At 35.7% G+C, this 25,721-nt stretch overlaps 1 protein-coding gene across 4 annotated transcripts in view; it reads right to left on the reverse strand.

Annotated features, from left to right (window-relative positions):
• The window catches only part of LOC150086925 (receptor-type tyrosine-protein phosphatase S-like), a 1,004,071-nt gene that overhangs the window by 382,841 nt on the left and 595,509 nt on the right, over nt 1-25,721 (reverse strand). For all 4 annotated transcript variants that reach the window (XM_090372826.1, XM_090372825.1, XM_090372828.1 and 1 more), the window contains 2 exons: nt 21,384-21,426; nt 9,300-9,444 (listed from right to left, as the gene is read on the reverse strand). In XM_090372826.1, the coding sequence (XP_090228952.1) occupies nt 9,300-9,444; nt 21,384-21,426 (188 nt within the window). The remainder of the gene's footprint in view (nt 1-9,299; nt 9,445-21,383; nt 21,427-25,721) is intronic.

The raw sequence follows: 25,721 nt of genomic DNA on the forward strand, positions 1-25,721 counted from the left end.
ATTCACCGTGGTGGTGGTGGTGGTACGCACTCAGAATAAGTAACAATAGCCTTTTCTACTCAAGAAGCATTACTTATTCGAGGAATAATCAAATAGGCAAATCATTGTGAAGGGAATTCACAATATGATATATTATGTTAATAATGCTACTGCACAACTTTGGTCGGTTTGCTGTGTACAGGAATAATGCTATTACACTAACTTATATGATAATAAACTCTTTTCAAGTCTGAAGCTTTTTAGCCATAAATTCTATATGTAATGAACCAGGATTGCCATTTTTACACAGTCACTCATAAATGGGATGTAGGAAATAATTAAAAATTTTTTTTTCTTTGGATTTTAGCAAAGCCTTTGACTCAGTCCCTAATGAGAAGTTATTGTATAATCCAGAACATATTAGTATCATAGGTAAAATTCTAAGATGTATCATAGGATGGACCAAAGGATTACAATTAAATGTTACTCTTAAGAATAATCTAACATTAGAAGTGGTGTCTCCCAAGTATGGTTCTGGGACCACCATTCTTTTATGATTTTCATAAATGACAATGGTGAAGGGATTGAGGAAGTGATATCAAAATTTGCAGATGATGTGAAGATTGGGAGAGTGGTTAATGATCAGTGCCAAGCAACCCTCCTTCAGGATGAATTGGATAGTTTTCAAAGGATAGTCAGTAAAATAGCAAATATGTTTTATTGCAGCAAAATGCAAGGTCTTAATAATTTAGGAATAACAACCCCCAAAATAATTTACATGCTTAGTGGGATTGAATTAAAAACAGTAGAGGAAGAAAGGGATTTGGGAGTTATGATATGGTCAGACATGAAGTTTTTCATGCAATATTGACAGGTGGCAAAGCAGGCTTATGGGGTGTCCTATCCATTACTTTTCAAACATTTGTTGTTGAGACAGAGGTTATAATACTCCTATATAAGGCAACTGTAATAAAGAGTCACTTAGAACAGTGTAGGGAGATTGTTCCAACAAAAAATTCATAGAGCTTCTTGATTGCATCCAAAGATCAGCAACCTACTTCGTCAGATCTACAAAAGGTGCCCATATGAGGAAAGCCTTCGAACATTTCGGCTAGTATATGGCTACCAGGCACCTTGGAAATACTGATTGAGGTCTATAAAGCCTGGAAAGGGGATAGTAAGAGGGATAAGGCAACATTTTGCTGTTATAAATGATTCCAGAACTAGAGACTATAAATTTAAATTAAGAGGAACTGGGTAATAGGAATTTTCTTTTAGGCAGCAAGTTGTTAATTACTGAAATAAGTCACTTCCAAGAGTAGCTTCAAGGCTGACAGCTTGGGGAGAGTTACATGTCAACTATTATATATTTATTTTTAGTTACCTACATGAGTAGGGAAACATGCAGGTTTATTTTTTATATATATTTTATCTTTTTTATTTATTTTTATTTAGTTATTTATTAAATATAGGTAATATTTTATTTTTTTTAATGGCACAGCATAAGCCCATTACTTCCTTGCAGACTATCACTAATACTAAATCTAAAAATCTAACATCAAGTATAAAATCTGTCATCATATACCATAGAAACCAATAAGATTATTCATCCTGTTGACCGGCTGACAGGAGATTCAGACCAACGAGAAAGTATTGGAAAAGCAGGTTACCAATGCAATTTTCATTGACTTTTTATTTACTTATTATACTAGGCCATCTTATTACACTAGTCTCACTGGCTATTATAATAACAGTAGTCTCAGGGAATATGGAGTGCTAATCTTATTATGGGAGCAAAATGCCAGTTCATCTAGTAGCGTAAATGTCAGAAAATTTTTATGTGAAAACATCTATGGTGGCACTAGAGAAAAATCGATTGGTAATGAAATTTTCTTGTAACGGAATTGACACAACTGATTGGTAACGAAATCTTCTTATAACAGAAATGATGCATTAGCAATAGTAGAGGCATATGATGCAAGAAAGCAAGCTTATGCAGCATCATCAGCAAAAAAAAAAAAAAAAAAAACACTCCCATTTCACCCCTCCATTCGTTCAAAATACCTGTCCAGCTGAGCCTTAAATTTATTTAGGCTATCAACTTCCACAACAAGGGATGGAAGTCTGTTCCACCAACCAACTACCCGCTGGCTAAAGGCAAATTTCCGCACATCTATCCACATCTGTCTTTCCTCAATTTCAATTTATACCCTCTAGGGTAATTATTCTGAGAAAGAAGAAGAATCCCATCAGCATTGAGCATGTTCAAACCATTCAAGGCTTTATACACCTCTATCAAATCACCTCGCCGGTGCCTAGTCTCCAGACACTGTAATTTGCAAAACTTAAGCCTTTCTTCATAAGAGCAACCCTTTGTTCCATTCACTAATCTTGTTTCCCTTCTCTGTACTCGTTCCAGCAGCTCTACATCCTTCTTGAAATGAGGCTAGTTAGTTAGTTAGTTATTTTAGTTTTTAGGAGCATTAGCAACTAAGGCCATATTGCTCCGGGATATGCTGTGGTCATTCCCTGACCTTTCCGCATCCTCCGTATTTGGTGGTGATGGGCTCAAACCCCGGTCTAATCAAGAAGCGTGTGCTATGCACTGCTGCTCCTTCCCACCTGGCTATGGAGGCACCGTGAAATGAGGCCTCCAGACCTGTATACCAAGGTGTGGCCTGACCATTGCCTTATTCAAGGGAATAATCACCTCCTTATCCCTGCTAGAAAAATTCCTGTATATCATTGACAAGACACCATGAGCTACTCTTGCAGCCTGTCTGCACTACTCAGAAAACTTCATATCTGCCTGCACAATTACCCCCAGGTCCTTTTCATTCTCTACCACTGTCAGTGACCACAGAGTTCACACATTGCTCTGGGGGTTACTGTTTCCCATATGTAGTACTTTACATTTGTCAATGTTAAACTTCATTTGCCACCTCTCAGCCCATCTGCTCAACCTTTCCAGATCTTGTTGCAGCAGCAGTGTCCTTAACGACCCTGCCAACCTTTGTATCATCACCAAACTGACTCGACACTGCACTGTCCAGTGGTGATGGGCTACAGTTCTTTATTATATTCATCAGAGTCATTAGGCCTATAGCACACTCCTACTCTCAATTTTGATTTTCCAGTGCTTATGTCACACCAAACTTACTCAACACTGCACTGTCCAGACATGTCTACTGGCTGTACCTGTTTGGATTTTATGTTTCTTAACTGATAGCATAACCCCCTCCTCTCTCTTCCTATCCTGTCTATCCTTCCTGTACACATTGTACTCCCCAAATTCCAGTTCTGTGTGACACCACGTCTCTGATATCCCAACAATAGCTGCCTTTGATGTTTTGACCATCACCTCAAATTCATCAAATTTATTTACCAAACTCCTAGCACTGGTGTACACGCAAGTATACATGCACCTGTTCTTATTCTTAGCTACCCTAACACAGCCTTTGTGTTTACTTGTACTGCAATGACTCCCAACAGTCTCTGAAATCCCGTGCATCTTATTTTCCAGGCTGCTGCTCATTCCAATAGAAGCATTGCAGGAATCACTTTCATCTCTGCCAGCAGCTACTGTTAATCTATTAGTCCATGTATCCTCCAAAGCTAACAGTCTTCCGACCCACCTAACACTGCGTCGATAGCATCAGCAAATATTCTTGCACCCTTTCTATTTAAGTTTAGCACATCCCTGTAGAAGCAGTCTCTCCTGTTAACAAGTACAGACCAGACTGAGAAAAGTTCTACTCCTTGAGTCTTGCACAATCTGTCTTAGGCTTAATTGATCGACAAGGCTCTCATTATAAACTCTCTCCTATTTTGTCTGGGCAGAATTGCAGACCCTTTCAAATTCAACCCTAATTCATGGCTTGTTTTCAACAGTGACCTCTACTTGTTAAGTAATTCTGCCGGTCTCCTCTTCTTAATATCATTAGTGCCAACATGTACAAAAATATGACCTTTTGTTCCCTTAAAAGACGATATCTGCTCTACAAAGTCATCAACTTTTGCTCCTAGCAGACCCTGAATTGTAAAAATACTTGTATAGGTATTTTTACAATTGAATAGTTAGTGAAATCCATTTGTAGACTAGAATGAGATCATAACCAAAAACTACTGCAACAAGTTTTTGTTTGTTCAAATGATTGTTTTATTGTTGCATTCTTGAATCAAACCAATTAAAATTTTAAGCAATGAGGTGGTCTTGTTTGAATGAATATTCGAACTTCATACATACTATCAATTTTGTTCATCTCTTTTTTGCAAGATAATTGTAATACTACGTCTAAGAAATTCACTCAAAGAATAATAATGGAAATAATATGCAATTGCATTGTTTCACTTTTCTTGGCGCAGTATAACTTTAGCTGTTTTTGCGCCAATAAAATCAAAATCAAATCATTGTTTCAATCTTTTATTGATGCACCGTAATAAAGTATTTAAAAAAACCAATATTCATGTTGTTAAATGTACATAATCATGATAAGCACACACACCTTTTGTCACAAAAACAAATCAATACTCACAAAAACTGCTTTTCTACATGATTGTATTGACTGTTACATTTGCATTTTGGATTTAACAAATGGTTGAAAATTCAGGAGAAAAAGGAAAACATAATGCACTCCGTGCTCTTTCAACTACTAAATAGACATTGGTGAACGAATTTTTGCACAATTTAGTCATTACTTTCAAGTCTTTCATTTTTTTAAAAAACTGCTTCAGGGGTTGATTGTTTCATTGCACCTCTTTGTTTCTTTTTAACAATTTCAATAAGGTATTTTAACTATAAAATTGAAAGGGAATCTACCTTTTCTGTTTCAAGAAATTTAAATCTGGTTTGCAAACTAGCAAGTGCCTCCACAATCTTAGGTGGTGGTTCTGGCTCCTCATCTTCATCATCTTCAATTGCATCTGGATCATGACTTTCGCCAGTAACGCTTTCGATTATTTCCGAGTCAGTCATGTGCTCATATGTAGGACAGTTGTAGCCCCCATCTACTCAACATTCTATTGTGGTCCCTCTTTCTCTATCAATGAACTGTACCAGTACTTGCTTGGCATTAGCCATGACATCTGTCAGGCCTTCATTAGTGTATCTTTCCAAGAACTGGTCAGCGTCAGCTACATCTTCCTCTATAAAGCCCCCAAAGTCATTCTCTTCATCACTGTCACTGGCTACTTGCAAGTTATCCGGGATAAGACTTGCACCAATTTTCTCCAACATTTTGAAATACACCTTTTAGTCACAGTTTTCAAGGTTTTGGCACCAATGCCACCAATGCAAAAAACTTCCTTTAAGTTCAGCTTCTCTAAAAATGACGTAACAGAATCCTCACTAGTGATTAGTTGCTCTATCAGTCTTGCAGAAGTTCATTTTAAAGATTAATATAATCCCTTGATCCAAGACTGTATCTTTGATGTGGTATTTTTCGGTAAGTAGCTCACTCAGATTTTACCATCTCTGCTTATTAGGTTATTGGCAGGAGGATGGGTAGGGCAGTAATCCAGCAGCAAGAGAGCTTTGATATCCAGCCCTTGTTGCCATAAGTGTTTAAGTACATCAGGTACAAATTGCTTATGAAATCAGTTTTCAAAAATGCTGGAAGTCATCCATGCATTTTTGCTAAAGTCATTGGCAAATGGCATAGGGGCCATGTTAACATGATGGAAGCACCATGGTGATTTATATTTTCATTTGCAAAGTGGCTTCAGTTTGTGATTTCCTGTTTGGTTTACACAGAAAAGTACAATCACTCTGCCTTTCATTTGCTTGAAGCCTTGTGTTCTTTGAGTGTCGTTCTTACAAGCCAGGGGGGAATTGGGTAACCTTTTATAAAGAAGTCCGGTCTCATCATAGTTATATACCTGTTCTGTGGTATAGCCACCATCTTAAATAATTTTCTGAAGTTGGATAGGGTAAGAGCATGCCGCTTCATCATCGGCTGAACATATCTCACCTGATATAGCCATTTTGATTATTCCATGCTGCTTTTTAAAATGTGTTAGCCATCAATTACTTGCAGTGAATACTGCAAACAGATTTTCATGAAGATCGTTGTGGAATTTTTTAGATTGGGTTTGCATTTATCCTAAAAATTTGGGGTCCAGATAGACATGTGCCTTCAGATCGTTCTTGAACAAACCATTGAAATACAGTTTTATCCAATTTTTCATCTTGATGTTGCCACAAGCATTTTAGTTGCAGTCCATTGCTTGTTTCCATAGACTTGGCTGCATCATGAAGTTTCTCCTCTTCTTTCTTCCATCCATGCACTATAGATTAATTCACCCTAAGGTCTCTAGCTACTTGAGTTTGCTGGACTCTGGACTTGATTCTATCAAGAGCAGCAATTTTTTCTTCTACAGTAAACTTCTTCCATTTTTTTTGAAGTTTCAGACATTTCTTTCAATTACTACTAAAACTAAAACGCTTGAGTTTTTGCTCAAGTTGTTGTTTGTTTGTTGTTTATTTGGTTTTTAGGAGCATTAGCAACTAAGGCCATATTGCTCTGAGATATGCAGTGGTCATACCCTGACCTTTCCGCATCCTCCATATTTGGTGGTGATGAGCTTGAACCCCGTCTAATCAAGAAGCATGTGCTATGCACTGCTGCTCCTTCCCACCTGGCTACAGAGGCGCCGTTTGCTCAAGTGAATAGCCTATTGTGTATGAGTGCATTTAAGTAAAAAAGATAGCTTGTCAGTTTGTTCATTTGAAATACAAACCAAACAGATCGTTACTGGCATGAGACAATAAAAGGATTGTGCCTTATATGCAAATGACTGCTGTGATTTTGCATGCATCCAGTGAACTTTTTTAAAAAATACTGTATGTCTTCAAACACTTTGTGGTAAAGTTATATCGCGGATTCATGTTAAACTGAAAATATCACCATGTGTTCAAAAGGAATCCAAAATGGTGATCTTCAGTGGTTAAAAACACATTTCAAATGACGAAAAATGGGAGCCATGCTTGTATCACATTATAAGTGGAATTGCATTTTAATGGGTTTCAGCTGTATTAGGTAGGTAGTTATAACGTTTTGGCTCAGAATGTAGTGGGATAACCTGTATTTAGAAAAGGAAGATGATGTTTATCTAACAGCAATTCTATGGCCATTCTCATTTTTCTATTTGTTGATTGCTCAAAATGGAAAAATGAGGTAATATAATAAATCCCCACTGAAATCTAATAGACAGAAGGGGATTAGTAGTTGCTTAACAAGATCTTCATGCTCTGTTGTATTATGTGAATATTTTGTGATAAATGAAAAGAATGATATATGGGAACTAAGGTTCTATGCGATTTCAAGAAGAATCACATTGAATCTTACTATGATTTCAAGTGGAATGCTTACAGCAACAGTTTCCAAAAAATACTACAATTGTGTATGGTTATGCTGTCACCATTTTGCTAAACTCTAGAGTCCCTTCTCATTCCTTTGTAGACTTCTTTCATTTTCATTACAGTGTGCAATGTTTACTGAAGCAGAACACTTGAGGGATTAAATTTGTAGAATTTCTTGCCTAAATAGTTGTAACTGTTAATCAAGTCACATGCATTGTTAGTATTTCTACAGGTCTCTGTAATTCTTGAATGATATTATGTGTTATTTAGTTTTGGAATTAGGATATTTGACACTGTTTTTTTTGGAGGCTTTACTTATCGAAGACAGTTTTTGAATTATGCTCTTTAGGAAAGGCTGGACAGCCATTGTCCATGTCTTCTTCTTCTGCATGTAAATCTGATACTGGCTCATTCTGGTTGCGGTTATCATCAATGTTTATATGTGCTTTATGAGCTTCTTTCCCCCCCCCACAATCCAATCTTTTGTTTTCTATTTAGTTACCCATTGAGTAGATGAAGGAGTGATGCATGAGCTTGTAGCTGAGGTCTGTCAGTAGTTGCTTATGGGTCTATTGTGTGCAGCCAGCAAAGATGAGTCCATGCTGAGAGTGAAATGTTTATAGGGAATGAATGATATACAATGGTATTTTACTGTGGCTACTGCAAGCTTGATGTGTCCTGTAAAATTTTCTTTCTTGCCTTAATCTTGTGCTTTTATACTTCTTTCCCCTAGTTTTATAAGTATATTTTGGACAAATTTAGTGAGTGTGAATTGAAGTCAGTTTGTGTGTGGTTTTTAAGTCCATGTTTAGAACAAACTGGATATCCTTGATATGTGGTTTTTGAGTGGCCAACCTTTTGCTACTCCTAGCACCTTATCAGATTTGCAATAACCAGATGTATCTGATGATTCACATGGCCTGCTTTAACAGGTCAGCAGATTTGGCATACTAAAAGTAAGTATGATTTTACATGTAGGAACAAGATGACTTTCTTTACGGATCAGTCTCCTTTTTGCTTATATGAGTTTTTGATCTTCTAATTTTTCTATTTCCTCTTTGGTAATGTTCATCAGGTCTCCTTTGGATGATTTGATCTTGTAAGTTTAATCAAAAACTATTATTAAAATTTTTGAAGAGTGTATCACAGTACCTTTGAACATCACTTTTCTTTGTAAGAATAACACTGGCATCCACAATAAATGCCCACACTTTCTACTGAAACCAACATAACAAACTTTTCTACCCAACCAATATTTAAATAACATGTCCTTGCCTGTTATTACTTGTCTGACAATGTAAATTTGCACAAAGAAAAATATGTAACCACAACACATGGATACTGCAAAATAGGTTTTGAATTCTCAAATAAAATTTTAACTAATGTACAAATGATGATGCATACTCAACTCAATGGTAGATTCAACCTACTGGTGTAGTGAAGATGATGAAAGTATGCAAAATGAGGAGCAATATGTAAAAGTTTAATTATTTTACCATAAATCTATTTCGATATCAATTAATATTTATAGGTAGTACTGGATAAATTTAATTATATGAATTCCCTAATAGAGATCATAGTTAAGATACAGTTGACATGACATGTTTGATAATATTAAAAAGTATTTTTTGATAAATATACAATCACCACCCCAGTAGAAATTAAACTAATTACTAAAAATATCGAATACTAAAACTCATAAAAAATAACTAAAAAAACCTAAGTAATTAATAGAGATAAACTAAAATGATTAAAAACATAATTTATATAACGACACAATTCACACAGAGAGAACTTTTAAAAATTGCAAATCTAGAAAGTGAAAGGACTGTCCTACTATTATTAATGTATCATGTAGGGCTTGCAAGAGATTCAATTCATAGTATGGAATTTCCACAAAATATATATTTTTATTATAAAAATCAAAGAAGTATAAAGAAGTTCTGCATGTATACATTACCTTTGTTTGTAAACTTTTAGGATAATGAAGAATGTGACAATTATTAATAACACCAATGCAGTCAAGAGTATATGAATGAAATATACCAAATGCATTCCAAATATTACTCTTTCAAGACCTTTTTCTCTTTTGTATACAGCAGTTACTAAAAGAAAATAAAATGAGGAAAAATTAAGAGAAAATTAAATGGTTTATTTATTTTTTATCAATATTCTAATAGATTGATTTTGATTTTATCTTACAAAATGAATCAAAATTATACAATACTTGATGGCTGTACTGTACAATACATGATGACTTATTTCTTAAAAATGAAAACAATGTGAAATGTTATTTGATAGTTGATTTTTAGAATAATTTTTTGAAATTTGAATTAGATACAAACAGTAAATTATTTTCATTTCCAGTACAATCTTCAATGCATCAAACTCCTCTCAGTAATGATGACACGTAGACTGCACTGAAATCTGTGTTGTTAGCTAGTGAAACCATATTACACATGGCTTCAGGATTAAAAAAAAATTAATTAAATGTAATCTTCAAAGTCAGAAAAAAAAAGATTTTTTTTATGGTATGGAGTCTGCAGCCCATTAGTCCTTTAATTTTAATTATATAAATATTCATTACTTAAAAAGGCCACTAAGAAGGAAGGCATGATAATCTGCCTAAAATGATAAGTTATCAGTTAAAATTATTAAAATTAATTACTTAGTATTAGTAGCAGCAAAAGATGCAATAAAGCAAGCTTATACAGCATAAGCAAAAAAAGATATCACCTGTCCATCCCCCTAACAGTTTGTCTACTTCTTCCTTGAATTTATTCAAACTACCTGCTTCTACAATACCAGAGGGAAGTTTGTTCTAGTAATCAACTACCTGCTGGCTGAAGAAAAAGTTCCACAAATCTGTCCTGCAGCCATCCTTTCTCACTTTAAATTTATGCTCCCTCATGTGTGTATTCCATTCAAGAATAGGAATTCCATTAGCATCAACTTTGTTTAATCCACTCAGAGCCTTAAATTTTTAAACACTTTGATCATATCTCCTCACAGGTGTCTATTATTCTTATTCTTATTATTATTATTATTATTATTATTATTATTATTATTATTGTCTAGGCTCCAGATGCTGCAATTTGCAGAACCGAAGCTTTTCTTGATAAGGGTTCTTGTTTCCCCTCATAAGTCTTGTTGCTCTTCTCAGCACCCACTCCAACAGATCCACATCCTTCCACAAATGAGGCTTCCAGACCAGTATGCATTACTCAAGATGTTTGTCCTAACCATTACCTTATACAATGGGATAATCACCTACTTATCCCTACTAGCAAAATTCTTGTATATCATTAACAAAACCCTAACACAGCCTATGTCTACTGACTGCTCAGAGAGCTTCATATCTGACTACACAATTACTCATCAATCTTTTCATTCTCCACTACCTTGAGTGTGACACCACACAGTGGGTAATGTTAATCTGGGATTACTGATACACATATGAAGTACTCTGTCATTGCTAAACATCAATTGCATCATCACTGTTTAACATCAACTGCATCATCACTGTTTAATATAAACTGACAAATGTTAGACGTCATTGTCACTTTATATTATAACTATAAAGTCTTCTAAATTAACCCACACCTAATTCTTTCCACCGCCCCTAAATTAAATATTAAAATATCTATTAAACGTATGCCAGTATGAATTATAATAAATGCATGATCATTGCACTCTTCAGTTTTTATCTACATCATTATTTTTTAATTGTAAAACTATAGCCTAAAAAAAGTCTTTAAAAATCCATGTTCATGCACCAATTGTTCCACTTTCCCAGTTATGTATAATCTTCTCAGAGTGTTTTTTTAGTATCGATTACTTCTCTTGCTTTTTTTGATTAATTCTGTCTGTTTTTATTACTAATGAGTATTGTTGTGCACAAGTAATAAAATCATTGGGAAATAATTTGCCCGTAATCCTACACTGCTATACATAACGGATCAGTGTGGCATTAAGAGCAAGTTACTGCTAAACAGGATAAAGGGGTGGTTAAGTGGGAAAAGACAGAGAATAGTTATCAATGAGCCCTGCTCGCTCTTCATGGGCTAATGTTACTAGTAGAGACCCCCCCCCCAGAGTTAAGAGCACCCATTGTTGTTTTCTATATTTATTAATGATATTGATGAAGGCATATCAGGTTTAATATCTAAGTCTGCAGATAATACAAAGGTTGGTAGGGTGGTTAATCACAGCAATCAGGGTATCCTACTGGAACAAGATCTAAACAAATTATGTAGATGGGCTAAGAAGTGAAAATTGAAGTTTAATATCAATAAATGCAAGGTGCTTCCCAGATTAATGTACAATGTAATCCCAGATTAATGTACAAACTGTCATCTTTTTTACACTCAGGGTAGTGGAAAATGAAAAAGTCCTGGAGTCAAACATGTTCTCCAAGCAGCAGAGACTGGCTGCCAGATAGCTCATGGGAATTTGTCAATGATATACTGGAATTTTTTCAGCAGGAATAAAGAAGTGATTACCCAATTGTATAAGGCAATGGTCAGGTTGCATCTTGAGTACTGCATACAGACCTGAAGACCTAATTTTGAGAAGAATGTGGATCTGTTAGAACAGCTGTGGAGAAGGCTACAAAATTAGTGAGAGGTACAAAAAGGATCCTCTAATCTCCAGATGCTCCAGTTTTTCAAACTTCAGCATCTGGAGATTAGACACCTGAGAGGAGATATTATTAAGGGGCTTAAGGCTTTGAATGGATTGATGAACTCAATGCTTGTGGAATTCTTCCTTTTGCTGAGACTACACACATGAAGAATGGGGGGCATTAATTCAAACTGAGAAATGATGAATCCATAAATTTTGTGCAGAAATTTGCCTTTAGCCAGCCAGTCCTCCATTGTTGGAACAGACTACTATCTGGTGTTGTATAGGTAGGTAGTATGAATAAATTTAAGGAAGAACAAGATAGACAGTTGGGGGGGGACAACTGATATGGAAGTGCTGGCTTTTTTTTGGGGAGGGAGTTGTTTGTTGTATAAGCTTGCTTTCTTGCATCATTTGCCACTACTAACATTAATACTAATACTACAACTGCTGTTACTAAAGATATAATTTAATCTTATTATCCAATATAACCTTAGATTTTTTTTTTTTTTTTTTTAATGAAAACCACAAACACAAGAGGTAATAGAACCTATAGTACTTAGTACCGTGCTTGGGTTGGAGGTTGAGAAGAGGAAACAAGATATTTGTTGACATCAGACTTGAACTTCTGTAGATTTTCAGGAAATATCTATGAAGGAAGGTTGTTCCAGAAAATGGCAGTTGAATGAATAAATGAGGAAGATGAAAAGTTGGTTCTGTGGGTTTGAAGCTGGACAGTAAATGGATGTTGGCTGGTGGGCAGCACATGTTTGGACTGTTTTGAAAGAGAGAGAGCAGGAATAATAGAAGCCAATTCAGAAGAACAGTACCCATGGAAGTATCTGTAGAAAAGGCATGCAGCAGAAACAGTACATCTATGAGACAGCGAGTGGAGAGAATGTTAGAGATGAGTCATTAATTAACCTAACTGCCCTCTTCTGAATGGAATCTAGAAGCTTGAGAGAGGTTTTGGGGGTACCACTGCAGATGTGGGAATAATATTCCATGGTAGGGCGGATTCGCGATTTGTATAGAGTGAACAGCTGTTTGGAAGAAAAGTAACACCGAGAGCAAAAGAGAAAACCAAGTTTTTAGAAGCAGTGTAAGCAATATTTGTAATGTTCTTGTGCCAAGAGAGATTAGAAGCCAGAGTAATCCCCAAAAGAGATATATAATTTTGCCTAGAAATTGGAGTGTCACCAAAGATAAGCATAGGAGTAGAAGAATCCTTTTTGTGAGATATAAGACAAGACTGAGTTTTAGAAGGATTGAAATCAACTAAGTTGTCTTTGCCCCACTGGAGAATTACCTGGAGATGGGCATTTAAGAAATTGGTAGCGGATATTCGAGAAGTTGAAGCTGATTGAGCAGGGCAAGGTTTCTCAAACTGGAAAGTGGAATGCAATGTGCTTTCACCGACAAAACTATGGATAGGATTTTGGTCAATGGAAAAAGGTCATTAATATAAAAGAGCAAATGAGTGAGGGAAAGAACTGAACCTTGTTGGACACCAACATTAGTGGAGACGTTGGAAGACAGAGAGCCATCTATCATCACCCTCAGTGAACGATCAGAGAGAAAACTGGATAACCAATTACAAAAAACAGTTGGCAAACCATGAGATGAAAGATTGTTTAGAAGATATTTATGCCAAACACAATCGAAAGCCTTTGAGATGTCAAGAGCAACTGCTTGTGTTTCACCAAACTTCTCCACTGAATTTGTCCATAAAAGCGTAACATAATCCAGAATATCACCAGAGGCTCGACACTAATGGAATCCACACTGGCAATTGTTGATCAGACAGAAGGTTTCTAGATAGTTTGAGAGTTGGCAGTTAATTGATTTCTCCATTACTTTAGAAAGAGTAGAAGTAATTGCATCCAAACAGGCCTACGAGGTTGGGAAAATTCATGTTGAAAAATTATACTTCACACCAACCAGAAATTGTAAGTTTTAGTCAAACTAAAATACGTAAATTAGATAAAACTGGTAAAAACAGATGTATTTACAATAAATATGAAATGATAGTTAAAATAAAATGAAATGACGGTTAAAATATGACTAAAATGGAAGTTAAAATAATAATAAAATATAATAGTAATAAAAGTGCTGAAAACTGTAGCTTTCAGAGATGACAGACTCCTTCTCAACAGTGTGCTTCTGCTGTACGACAACATCCTTAAATAGCAGGCTTACGGAACTCGTCACATGGTTCCACTGGAATATGGTTGGAATTTCCCACCTGCACACAGGAACCGGAAATGGCTCGGGAGCCTGCCAATAAAAACCGATCATCTCGTTCAAGAATGACGGCTTCAAGGAGGGGATGCATACATACACCCCTATCCCTGTTGATGGTGTTACCGCTAGCCGCCCCGATGCACAGGCTCTCAAGCCATTTATGGTTCCAGAACCCATGAGCCCAGTCAGTGATGACCGCAGCTTCAGGGGAGATATGTTGCTGTTTCTCCCAAAAATGCTCCGCCACAGCAGACTTCACATAGTTTGCCATTCTTATAGCACTCATGTGCTCACCCAGACGTTCTTTGAGTCGTTGCCCATCTCACCAACACAACAAACCCCACAATCCGGGCACTTAATTTCATATACCACCCCACTGCTAACTTCTTTTGATATGGGGTCTTTAACTTGTGATATCACTGTGTGCATCCTCCGTCCCAGAAGCTGCACACAGCGTATCTGGCACCCACGGACTGAACGTGCAATGCGTTAAGTAAGGCCTGGATAGTAAGGAATGTATGCAGTGATCACAGGGGCAGGCGACTCACTACGCGTGGACTCTACCCCTCTAATGAATTTATCCACAATCCGCTGGGGATAGCCACATTTCTTGAGGTCTGCTGTGACTCTAATAATTTCTCTCTCTTTATCCTCGGGGATACTGCAATGGGACCCAACCCTATCTATTAGGGCCTTAACTACACTGTTCTTGTGTTAACTGGTTTGTGCCGAGCTATAATGGGTATATTGTCCCCGGCACATGGGTATCCTGAAAACATTAGTCTTAAGCCTACAACCTTCTCTGATCACCAACACATCAAGAAATGGGAGGGATCCCTCTGCCTCCACCTCCGAGGTAAATTGAATGAAAGGGGAGAAGCTGTTAAGCACATTAAGTATTTGATCTTCCTTCCCGTTCTGTATGATGGTAAAAATGTCATCCAGTATCTTTTCCATTTACGTATGGGAAATTCCAAACCGTCAAAGATCCTAACTTCCAATTCTTCCATGGCTAAATTAGCCACAATAGTGCTAATGGGGGAACCCATGGCCGTGCCATGAACCTGCCTATACATAACGTCTTGAAAGACCAAGGTGGTACTGGAGAGGCGTAACTCTACACATTCACAAATATCATTAATACTTAACAAAGACCTGGTATTTAAAGCCGCATTTTTTTCCAAAGCCCTTCTAACACATTGAACTCCAAACCTAATAGGAATACATGTAAATAGGGAAATAACATCAAAAGAAATCATAATCTCATTTTCACTTATGGACTGTTCTTTTATAAAACCGACAAAGTCCTTACTATCTTTAATAACAAAACTAGAACATCCCACTATAGGTGCAATTAGTCTGGCAAGATATCCTGATAAAGCATAGGTAGGACTACCTATGAATGATACGATTGGTCTAGGCAGGATACCCACTTTGTGTATCTTCGGAAGTCCATAGAACCTGGGTAAAAGGCAACCTGCATTATGTAGGGACCAAAAAACTCACTAGTTATCCTATCTAACTTATGCCACCGCTGAATAATACTATTCACCTGCCACTCCAAGCTGACAAATGGATTTCTCTGAATGACTTTATACATGGTTGTGTCCTGTAGAAGTTCTAAGGCTTTTTTACAATACTCCTCTGTATCCAACATAACTGTGGATCTCCCTTTATCCACAGGTGAAACTACGATTTTACCATCCTGTTTCAGTTCACGCAAGGCACGTCTATGGTTGACACTAAGGTTGAAGGGGGGGGCCACCCTGGCATGACTCAAGATAGCCGAATTCCTGATATGTATTTCGTTAGCCTGGGTCTCCGACAACTTGCTAATGGCACTTTCAGCAATAGGTGGTTTACAAGGCATCAAAGCAAACCTAGTAACTAAGCTTAGTACCCCCTCCTATTCCTTAGAAAGGCGTTTACTACTCAGGTTACAAATAAAATCAGCACTATCGTTGTCATTATGCATAATCGCTGCCTCTTCCAATAACCTATTAAATTTGTTAATTTGCCTCTGCTTATAAATGTACGAAACTCTAATTGTTTCGCTGCCTCTTCCAATAGGTTATTGGAAGAGGCAGCGATTACGTGCCTAGAAATTGGAGTGTCATCAAAGATAAGCATAGAGGCAGAAGAATTCTTTTTTCGAGATATAAGACAGGACTGAGTTTTAGAAGGATTGAAATCAACTAAGTTGTCTTTGCCCCACTGGAGAATTACCTGGATGTCAGCATTTAAGGAATTGGCTGTGGATATTTGAGAAGTTGAAGCTAATTGAGCAGGGCAAGGTTTCCCAAACTGGGAAGTGGAATGGAATGTGCTATCATCAGCAAAACTATGGATAGGATTTCCAATCAATGAAAGAAGGTCATTAATATTCAAGAGGAAAAGAGTGGGGGAAAGAACTGAACCTTGGGAGACACCAGCATTAGTGGAGAAGTTAGAAGACAGAGAGTCATCTGCCATCACCCTCAATGAGCGATCAAAGAGAAAACCGGATAACCAATTACAAAAAACAGTTGGCAAACTACGATGGATGCTTGTTTAGAAGACCTTTATGCCAAATACGATCAAAAGCCTTGGAGATGTCAAGAGCAACTGCTTGTGTTTCACCGAACTTTTCCATTGAATTTGTCCATAAATGGGTAACATAAGCCAGAATATCACCATTGGATCGACATTGATGGAATCCATACTGGTGAACATTGATCAGATGGAAGGTTTCTAGGTAGTTTAAGAGTTGGCAGTTAATTGATTTCCCCATTACTTTAGAAAGAGTAGAAGTAATTGCATTGTAACGATAATTGGATGGGAGGGGTTTGTCGCCCTTCTTAGGAACTGAGTGGATATGAGCAAATTTCCGAACAGAAGGAAAAACACCTTTGGAATAAGAAAGTGAAAAAAGGTTGCAGAGATCAGGAGTAAGTTCAGGAGCACAGGTCCTGAATTTTAGAATTAGAATTTTTAGTGAAGGAGCTTATAGTTCTTGAATGCATAGTAGCGATTAAAAGATTAGCATGCATGCTATGTATTATTTGATTCAGTCTCGTCAACACTTCTGGATCTGAATTCTAGAGCATTTTGACTTCTGTACAACTAAACTGGATGACAAAGGTGCAATCTCCTTTTTTGATTCATACTGCCATCCATTATCAATTGTGTCTAAAATTAAAATAACAAACACCTTATGCAAAAAGCTTATAGCCACAGGCTTACTGGATTTTCGATCGTTAGCAAAAGAAATTAGAAAACATGGAAAATAAATTATTAAAAATCTTATATCAAGATTTACTTTATCTAAAACATGATGCAAATACGAATTTAAATGCAATTATCAAATCAACAGAATAAACAGCAGAATATAAAAATTAAAATACTTTATTTACAAAATAAAAATAAATACAGTATATATAAAATCCTAAAAATTAAGTTTTTTTGTTTTTTTTTTTTTAGTTAGTTGGCACATCGGCTTCCGTGGCCATAATGCACCTCCCAAGGTTTTTGCAGTACTCTGATCAAAGCCCGAGGTGGGATTTGAACCCGCGACTTTTGGGTTGCCAGGTAGGCGCCTCCGTAGCCAGGTGGGAAGGAGCAGCAGTGCATAGCACATGCTTCTTGATTAGACCAGGGTTCGAGCCCGTCACCACCAAATACGAAGGAGGCGGAAAGGTCAGGGAATGACCACCGCATATCCCGGAGCAATATGGCCTTAGTTGCTAATGCTCCTAAAAACCAAATAACAACAACAACAACAATAACAGTTGCCAGGCAGGCACTTTACCCACCCGGCTAGCCCGGTCGGCTAAAAATCAAGTGCAGATAAGTGTTAAAAAATATATAATAAAAGATACTAGAACAACTGTATGGGGGAGGAGGGTTGAATTTGGTCCTCTCAGATATCAATACTTTTTTACAATGACCTTTGAATATTTCAATATGTATTAATATATGCAATGCAACATCCTTTAATATCATTTACCTGAAATAAAATTTACCATATTAAAAAATTTTATATTAAAAATTTAAATAAATTTTCAATATTTAATTTAATTTTTTAATTTTTAAATATTTAATTTAAAAATTTAATTTTTAATATGATTATGTGATACGAGCACTGCATTGTAAGAAATTTCACTCTGATTTGTTTGATTAATTTTCAGATTTCAAGATGCCCTCTATGCCCTCCCCATAAAATTGCTATGTGGAAGCAATAAGTGCATATCATTTTATTGCTAACAAACATGTGTAAATTGTCCATGTTAGCTATGGAAAGAATATGCTCTTGTAATCATTTCCTCTTTTATACTCATTTCCTCATTTCCACTTAATGTTTTATGTTTTCTATTCACATTAAAAACTAGTCATTAATGCATTACTTTTCCAATTTATATAAAATGTATTCATGTGGAACTATATCAAAAGCCTTTCTGAGGTTTTAGTTAATTATGGCAAAATTATTCTTTACATCAAGACATCAAGTTTTTTTGAAAGAAACCAACATTACCTAATGAAACAGATATGATCTTCCCTATAAAAGATGATGTATTTCCCTTATAATTCCATTCTAATTAATCCATATTATATATTACATCTTTAACTCCATAATTTAAGGATTTTAGTTTTTAAAATGCCCAAGGCTATAAGTGGGTTGAACAAACTAAATAACACACACACACACACACACACACACACACACACACACACACACACACACACACACACACACACACACACACACACACACACACACCAGGGTACATAAATTAAATTAGAAAATGGTGGTTATGGGATAAATGTGTGGAAATTTGCTTTGAGATGAAGAGCAAATGATTGTTTGAATAAACTTCTACCCAGGGTTGTGGAAGTGGGCAATTCAAATAAATCTAAAGGAAAATGGGATAAGTTACTAGAAAAGATTGGCAAATGATGTCAATTTCTTGTTTTTTGGGTTGCTGCTGCATAAGCTACATGAATTATTTTACCACTAATACGAAAATTTCCTGGCACTCAGAAGTCAAACTTATTCATTTTATCCTTTAAACCACTTCTAGTGAATAGGAAAGATATTTAATATTATCACTGTATTTACATAAAATAGTTTGAATACCTACATGATTAAAAGAAGTTTAGAAATGTTTGCAGTCATCAATTTTCACATATAATTTCAAAAGACTAAAATTTCTAGATGTTCAGTGCCATGATTCATCTTAAAGACATACTGAATCTATTTAATCAAATATTTAGTAAACTATTAAATATATACATATAAATTAATCGGTGACATGGAAGCCATTGGTAGATATAAGCTGGTCTGTAACCAAGTCACAAAGGAGGTTAGGCAAGCAAAATCAGATTACGAGAAATCTTTGGAAAAGGATGCAAAAAGTTCTTTACTTATGTAAACTCTAGAAGGAGGGGGATGAATCAGATTGGTCCACTTGTATCGATGGTTCAACTGTTTGATGATCCTGCTTAGGTAGCTAACAAATTAAATGAGTATTTTGCATCTACATTCACACATGAGGAGTTATTCAGGAGGGGAATGCCAGAGGTGTAGTAAACTCTGGCAGTGATCTAGATGATTTTGTAATAACTGAGAGCAAAGTAGAGGAGAAATTGTTGAAGATAAACATAAGAAAGGCACCTGGGGTGGATGGGATCTATCCAGTTATACTAGAGGCCACAAAGGAAGTAAGCAAAACCTTAGCCATAATTATGAGAGCTTCCTTGGACTAAGGGGAGGTACCCCATGAACTGGAGATGTGCAAATGTGCCCCCAATTCACAAAGGAGGGTCAAAGGGCGACACAAGTAATTACAGGCCTGTTAGTTTAACTTCTTTTCCAGGGAAATTAATGGAGGCACTGGTTAAAGAAGCACTGCAAAATCATCCAGACAAGACTTCAGTTATACCTAGGACACAGCATGGGTTTGTTAAGGGGAAGTCTTCTCTGACCAATTTGATTGGATACTATGATTTGGTCACAAAGGAACTGGATGCAAAGAATAATTTTGATATCATATATTTGGATCTTAGAAAGGCTTTTGATACTGTTGCACAGGGAAGACTGCTGCACAAATTGGGGCAGTGTGGGATTGGAGGCAAATTGCTGCTATGGATAAAGGAATGGTTGAGTGGGAGGACACAGAAGCCTATTGGTAATCAGTAGGCACCGCTCTTTATGGACTAGTGTTATTAGTGGAGCTCCCAGTGTTCAGTGTTGGGCCCATTGTTGTTTTCTGTATTTATTAATGATACTAATGACAGTATATCTTGCGTAATGTCTAAGTTTGAAAATAATATGAAGATCAGCAGGGTTACTAATGACAGTGCACTGCTGCAACAGGATATAGAAAAGTTGAGCAGATGGGCTGAGAGGTGGAAACTGAAATTTAACATTGGTAAATATAAATACTGCATATGAGAAGCAGTAACCCCAGAGTAACGTATCAACTGTGTGGTACAACACTGACAGTGACAGAGAATGAAAAGGACCTGGGGTAATTGTGCAGTCAGTTATGAAGTTTTCTGAGAAGTGAAGACGGGCTGCAAGAGTATCTCATGGTGTCCTGATATACAGGAATTTTTCTAGCAATGATAAGGAGATGATTATCCCCTTGTATAAGGCAATGGTCAGGCCATTCCTTGAGTACTGCTGGGTCTGGAGGTCTCATTTTAAGAAGGATGTAGGGCTGCGGGAACAAGTACAGAGAAGAGCAACAAGATTTGTGAATGGAACAAAGGGTTCTTATGAAGAAAGGCTTAAGTTTTGAAAATTAGTGTCTGGAGAATAGGTACCTGCAAGCTAATCTGATTGAGGTGTTTAAGGCCTTGAGCATGCTCAATGCTAATGGGATTCTTCCTCTTGCTCAGAATAATTGCCTGAGAGGGCATAAATTCAAATTGAGGAGAGACAGTTGTAGGATGGATGTGCAGAAGTTTGCCTTTAGCCAGCAGGTGGTTGATTGCCGGAACTAACTTCCATCTGTAGTTGTAGAAGTTGATAGATTAAATAAATTCAAGGCAGAACTAGACAAACATCTAGAGCGAGTGGGTGGGTGAAATGAGAAGTTTTTTTTTTTTTTTTTGGTTGATGCTATATAAGCTTGCTTTCTTGCATCATATGCCTTTACTAATGCTAATATCAATTAAAATTTGTATTTAAACTCACCTATGGTATTATTTCCTGAATATAATACAGAAGTTTTAATTTCCTAAATAAGAAAAAAAGAATACTTATTTCATTTACATAAAATACATAATAAAATGAGAAAATTAGTTTTATTCAATTTTATTATTATTCAATTCAATATTATTATTATTCAATTTTATTACTATTCAATTCAATATTATTATTATTATTCCAATTTATAACATACAAGATTATGATAAGGTCTATATATTGAGAGAGTTGAGAAGGGGTGGAGGAATAATAATATACTATAGAACATGCTTTGGGGCAATACAGGTTTACCACTTAACTCAGTCTTGTGAAAACTGCTGTGTCAAATTATTAGGAGAAGACCCAGAAAACACATTCATGATTTGTGCTTTTTACAGGCCACCATCAGATTCAATAAACAGCTTCCTAATAGAATTAGAAAACATTATTTTGCAATGGGACGACATACAAACAGATAAGACCATACTAGTAGGAGATTTTAATATTAACTTGCTAACTGATGGAACTGATAATGTGATACCCAGATACTCTGCAATCTTAAACAATTATGGATTTGAACATACCTTATTTGGAATAACTAGACAACAAAGGATGGAGGGTAATAGAACAGTCAGCTCTTGTTTGGACCACCTAATTACAAATATCAAGCTGAAGTATGCTAATTCCTACATACTATTAAATCAACTTTCAGATCACAGAACATGTATACTAATAGTAGATATGTATTCAAAACAACATCCATATGAAGATATAAAATTAACAAATGCTACGAAGAAAAATTATTTATCAACAGGTAAACTGAAACAGAACATAGAAAACATGTTAATACAAGATCAAGCATCTTACACAACAAATGTAAATGTTTTTTTCAAATAAGATAATACAAAGTATAACAATTCGAGGTGTAATACCGAGAGAAAAGTTAATCACACAGCTAACAACACAAACACTGGGAGTAGCAGGATTAAGCTTCGGAAACCTTGGATGACTAAAGAAATAGAAGAACTAATGGTACAAAGGGATAAATATTTCAAGCAGTATAGAAATTGTCCATCAAAGTAAGAACATTATCACAATTATAAAACACTCAGAAATAAAGTGACAGGTATGATAAAGAAGCAAAAAAACACTTATTACAATCATTTTTTCACGGATAAGCACATAACACAAAAGGATAAAAGGAGCATTATAAATAACATGTTAAGTACAAGGAAGAAAAAGTCAAGAGGAAACCAAATTAAAACACTAGTAGAACAGATTTCTGGTGCAAACAAACAATATGAGGCTGCAAATAGATTTGCCAAAGCTGTATTAGATCTCAACAGATATTTAATACATTATTGCCAAGATTCTTTTACTCAACAAGATAAGCTTCCTCAGATAATGAACTCTTGTGTAGTCTTAGCTCCACATTATACTGAGATTCTTACAATTATAGAACAATTAAAGAACAAGAAATCTTATGGACTGGATGGTATTACAGTAAACGAGGTAAAGAGAAACAAAGAACAGTTCTCTGTTCTCTTGGTAGAGCTAATAGCATGGATGTTAGAGTTGGGAAGCTATCCTACAAATTTACTCTCATTTAAGGAATTCCTATATATAAAAAGGGACCACCTGATGACTTTTGCAATTACAGACCAATAACAATACAGTCAATTTTAAATAAGATAATAGAAAATTATTTATTTTCCCATATAAACAAATATTTACATCAATATGGACTGTTAAACAACTCTCTATTCTCATATCAGAAGGGCAAGAGCACACATACATTATTAGAGAACTTAGTAGACTCTCTAAACTTACATTTAAACAACAATAACTTCATATTGATTTTATTTATAGATTTGACCAAAATATATGACCTAATTGATATCCCAATATTGCAACAGAAATTACTGAAATATGGTATAAGGGGAAGACTCAATCAACTCCTAGCAAATTATTTAACCAAGAGAAAAATAACAGTAGAAGTAGAAAATACAAAGGGAAAATCTTATAATGTAAAGAGAGGAGTACCTCAGGGCACACATGCTGGGCCAATCATGTTCAACATCTATATAAATGACATATTCGAAGTAATTAAGAACTCCTTTATAAAAATCTATACAGATGATATAATCTTATATACAATAGGAAAGAACCTAACAAAAATGGAGAATGATTTACAACAGGATGCAATACATTTACAAACTTGGTTGCACGATAATAAATTAGCACTCAGCTTTGAAAAAACAAAATTTTTGGTAATAAGACCTCCTCATCAAACCTTGGACATTCAACCCTCTATCAAATTGCACAAACATGATTGCCTACATGATCAGAATTTCAAGAATTGCAAATGTCTAACTGTGGAAGAAGTTTCAAATCATTGTTACCTTGGGTAAAATGAGATTTTAAGTGTACTTTTTCTACTACATTAAGAATAAGTTAAATCTTAAAACAAAAGTTACCTTATTTTATGCATTAGTGGACTCCCAACTCAATTATTTAGTAAATATATGGGCACGAGCAAATAAAACAGAAATAAGGGCAATAAACAACTTAATGAATAGGATTCTGAAACTTTTAATGGGGACAAACTCTTGGAATGACCTAAACAAGAGAAGGCAATTTTTGTTGAAACATAAAATACTGTATCCAGTTTAAAAACTGAAGTTAAATCTATTCTTAAAAAATCTTTACACTATTTTTGAAGAGTCGAATCTGCAAAGAAATGTCTCACAAAATTTAAGGAACCCAAAAAGCAATTACTTTGCCTCACCCTAGCATACTAAATAGATTTGGAGATAGGCACACAATGAATATAATAAACAACTTGTTGGCTAACATTGATTTCAGGCTCAGGAGAAGTTACCCCATCTCCAAATTAAAATTCCTAATAAGAAAATTCTTGATACTGAATTACACAGTAGATTAGAATTGATATGCAGATAAACTACTACCTCTGTTTACAGTGTGGAATATACTATGTGTAGTGACTTCATAGTCTTTTCTGTAAGATAACAAATTTGTACAAAACTGTTGTAAAGGAAGAATTACAACTTGTTGTCAAGAAATTTACTTTTCTTAACAAGTTCATATATTGTAAACGAATTCTCTTGATAAATAAAATTGTATTGTATTGTATTGTATTCAATATTATTATTCAATATTATTCAGTATTATTCAATATTATTACTGCTGTCAATATACTACAATACAATACAATACAATACAATACAATTTTATTTTGACAATAGTAATAATAATTAAACATGAACCAAATGCTACTAAAAATATTTCAAATTTAATATAACAGTTGATAAATATAGACAATTTTATACCTGTAAAAAAATTTATTCTCAAGGCTTGATCTCCCCCACCCCCACTTCTTATTACTCCTCTGCAATTTATTTTTTAAGAATTATTATTAAATGAATCACGACTATTAAAAAACTAACTTTTTTTTTTTTCACTTTCTGCTTCCTGCTTAAAAAATTTAAATAAGAATACTCGATTACAGCACTTTAATGGTAAGATTTGGAAATATTTAATATTTAAAGTGAAGCGGATAATGTTTTGTGTATAATGATATGCAGAAAGAGAAATAATCAAAAGTTTTTCTGTCTACAGGGTGTTTCAGTTAAACGTTTCAGAACTTCTAAGAGGGGTAGGGTACATCCTGACAACTCGAAATCATATAGCAATGTAGGGTCGGAAATGCTTTCCTGAAGCGGTGTTGTACACAGAAGCACCATAAAAAGAAAAGAGACCGTAAGTGAGAAATCGTTTTAATAATACATGAAAAGAAGCAAAAGGTACATGGATTAAAGTAAGTGTTCGAAGTTTCTTCCGGGCTACAATGCACGCCTCACATCTCCAACGCATGGACATCCGAACATTCTGGAATACTCCAGGCGAATTTCGAATTTCTTCGGCAGCTACTGCGATTCTTGCAACCAGCTCCTCAGCATTGTCAACAGGGGTGTCATAAACCAGCGATTTCATATGACCCCAGAAATAAAAATCAAGACATGATAGGTCGGATGACCGAGCAGGCCAACGCACGGGACCACCACGTCCGATCCACTGTTGACCAAATGTGACATCCAGGTAGTTACGAACATCTCCGCTATAATGGGCAGGGGCTCCATCGTGTTGGAACCACATTGTCTGTTGCGTCGATGCAGAAATCTGTTCATCTCTCAAAAGTTGTGGCAATACTTGCTGCAGAAAGATCAAGTAGATAGGTCGGGTTAGACGACACGGTAACAGGTAAGGTCTGATGAGGTGATCTCCCATAATACCGGCCCATACATTGACCGAAAATCGAATCTGTGC

Source organism: Mastigoproctus giganteus, chromosome 4 (genome assembly GCF_048544385.1).
Source record: "Mastigoproctus giganteus isolate SK-2022 chromosome 4, ASM4854438v1, whole genome shotgun sequence".
NCBI classification, from domain to species: Eukaryota; Metazoa; Arthropoda; class Arachnida; order Uropygi; family Thelyphonidae; genus Mastigoproctus; species Mastigoproctus giganteus.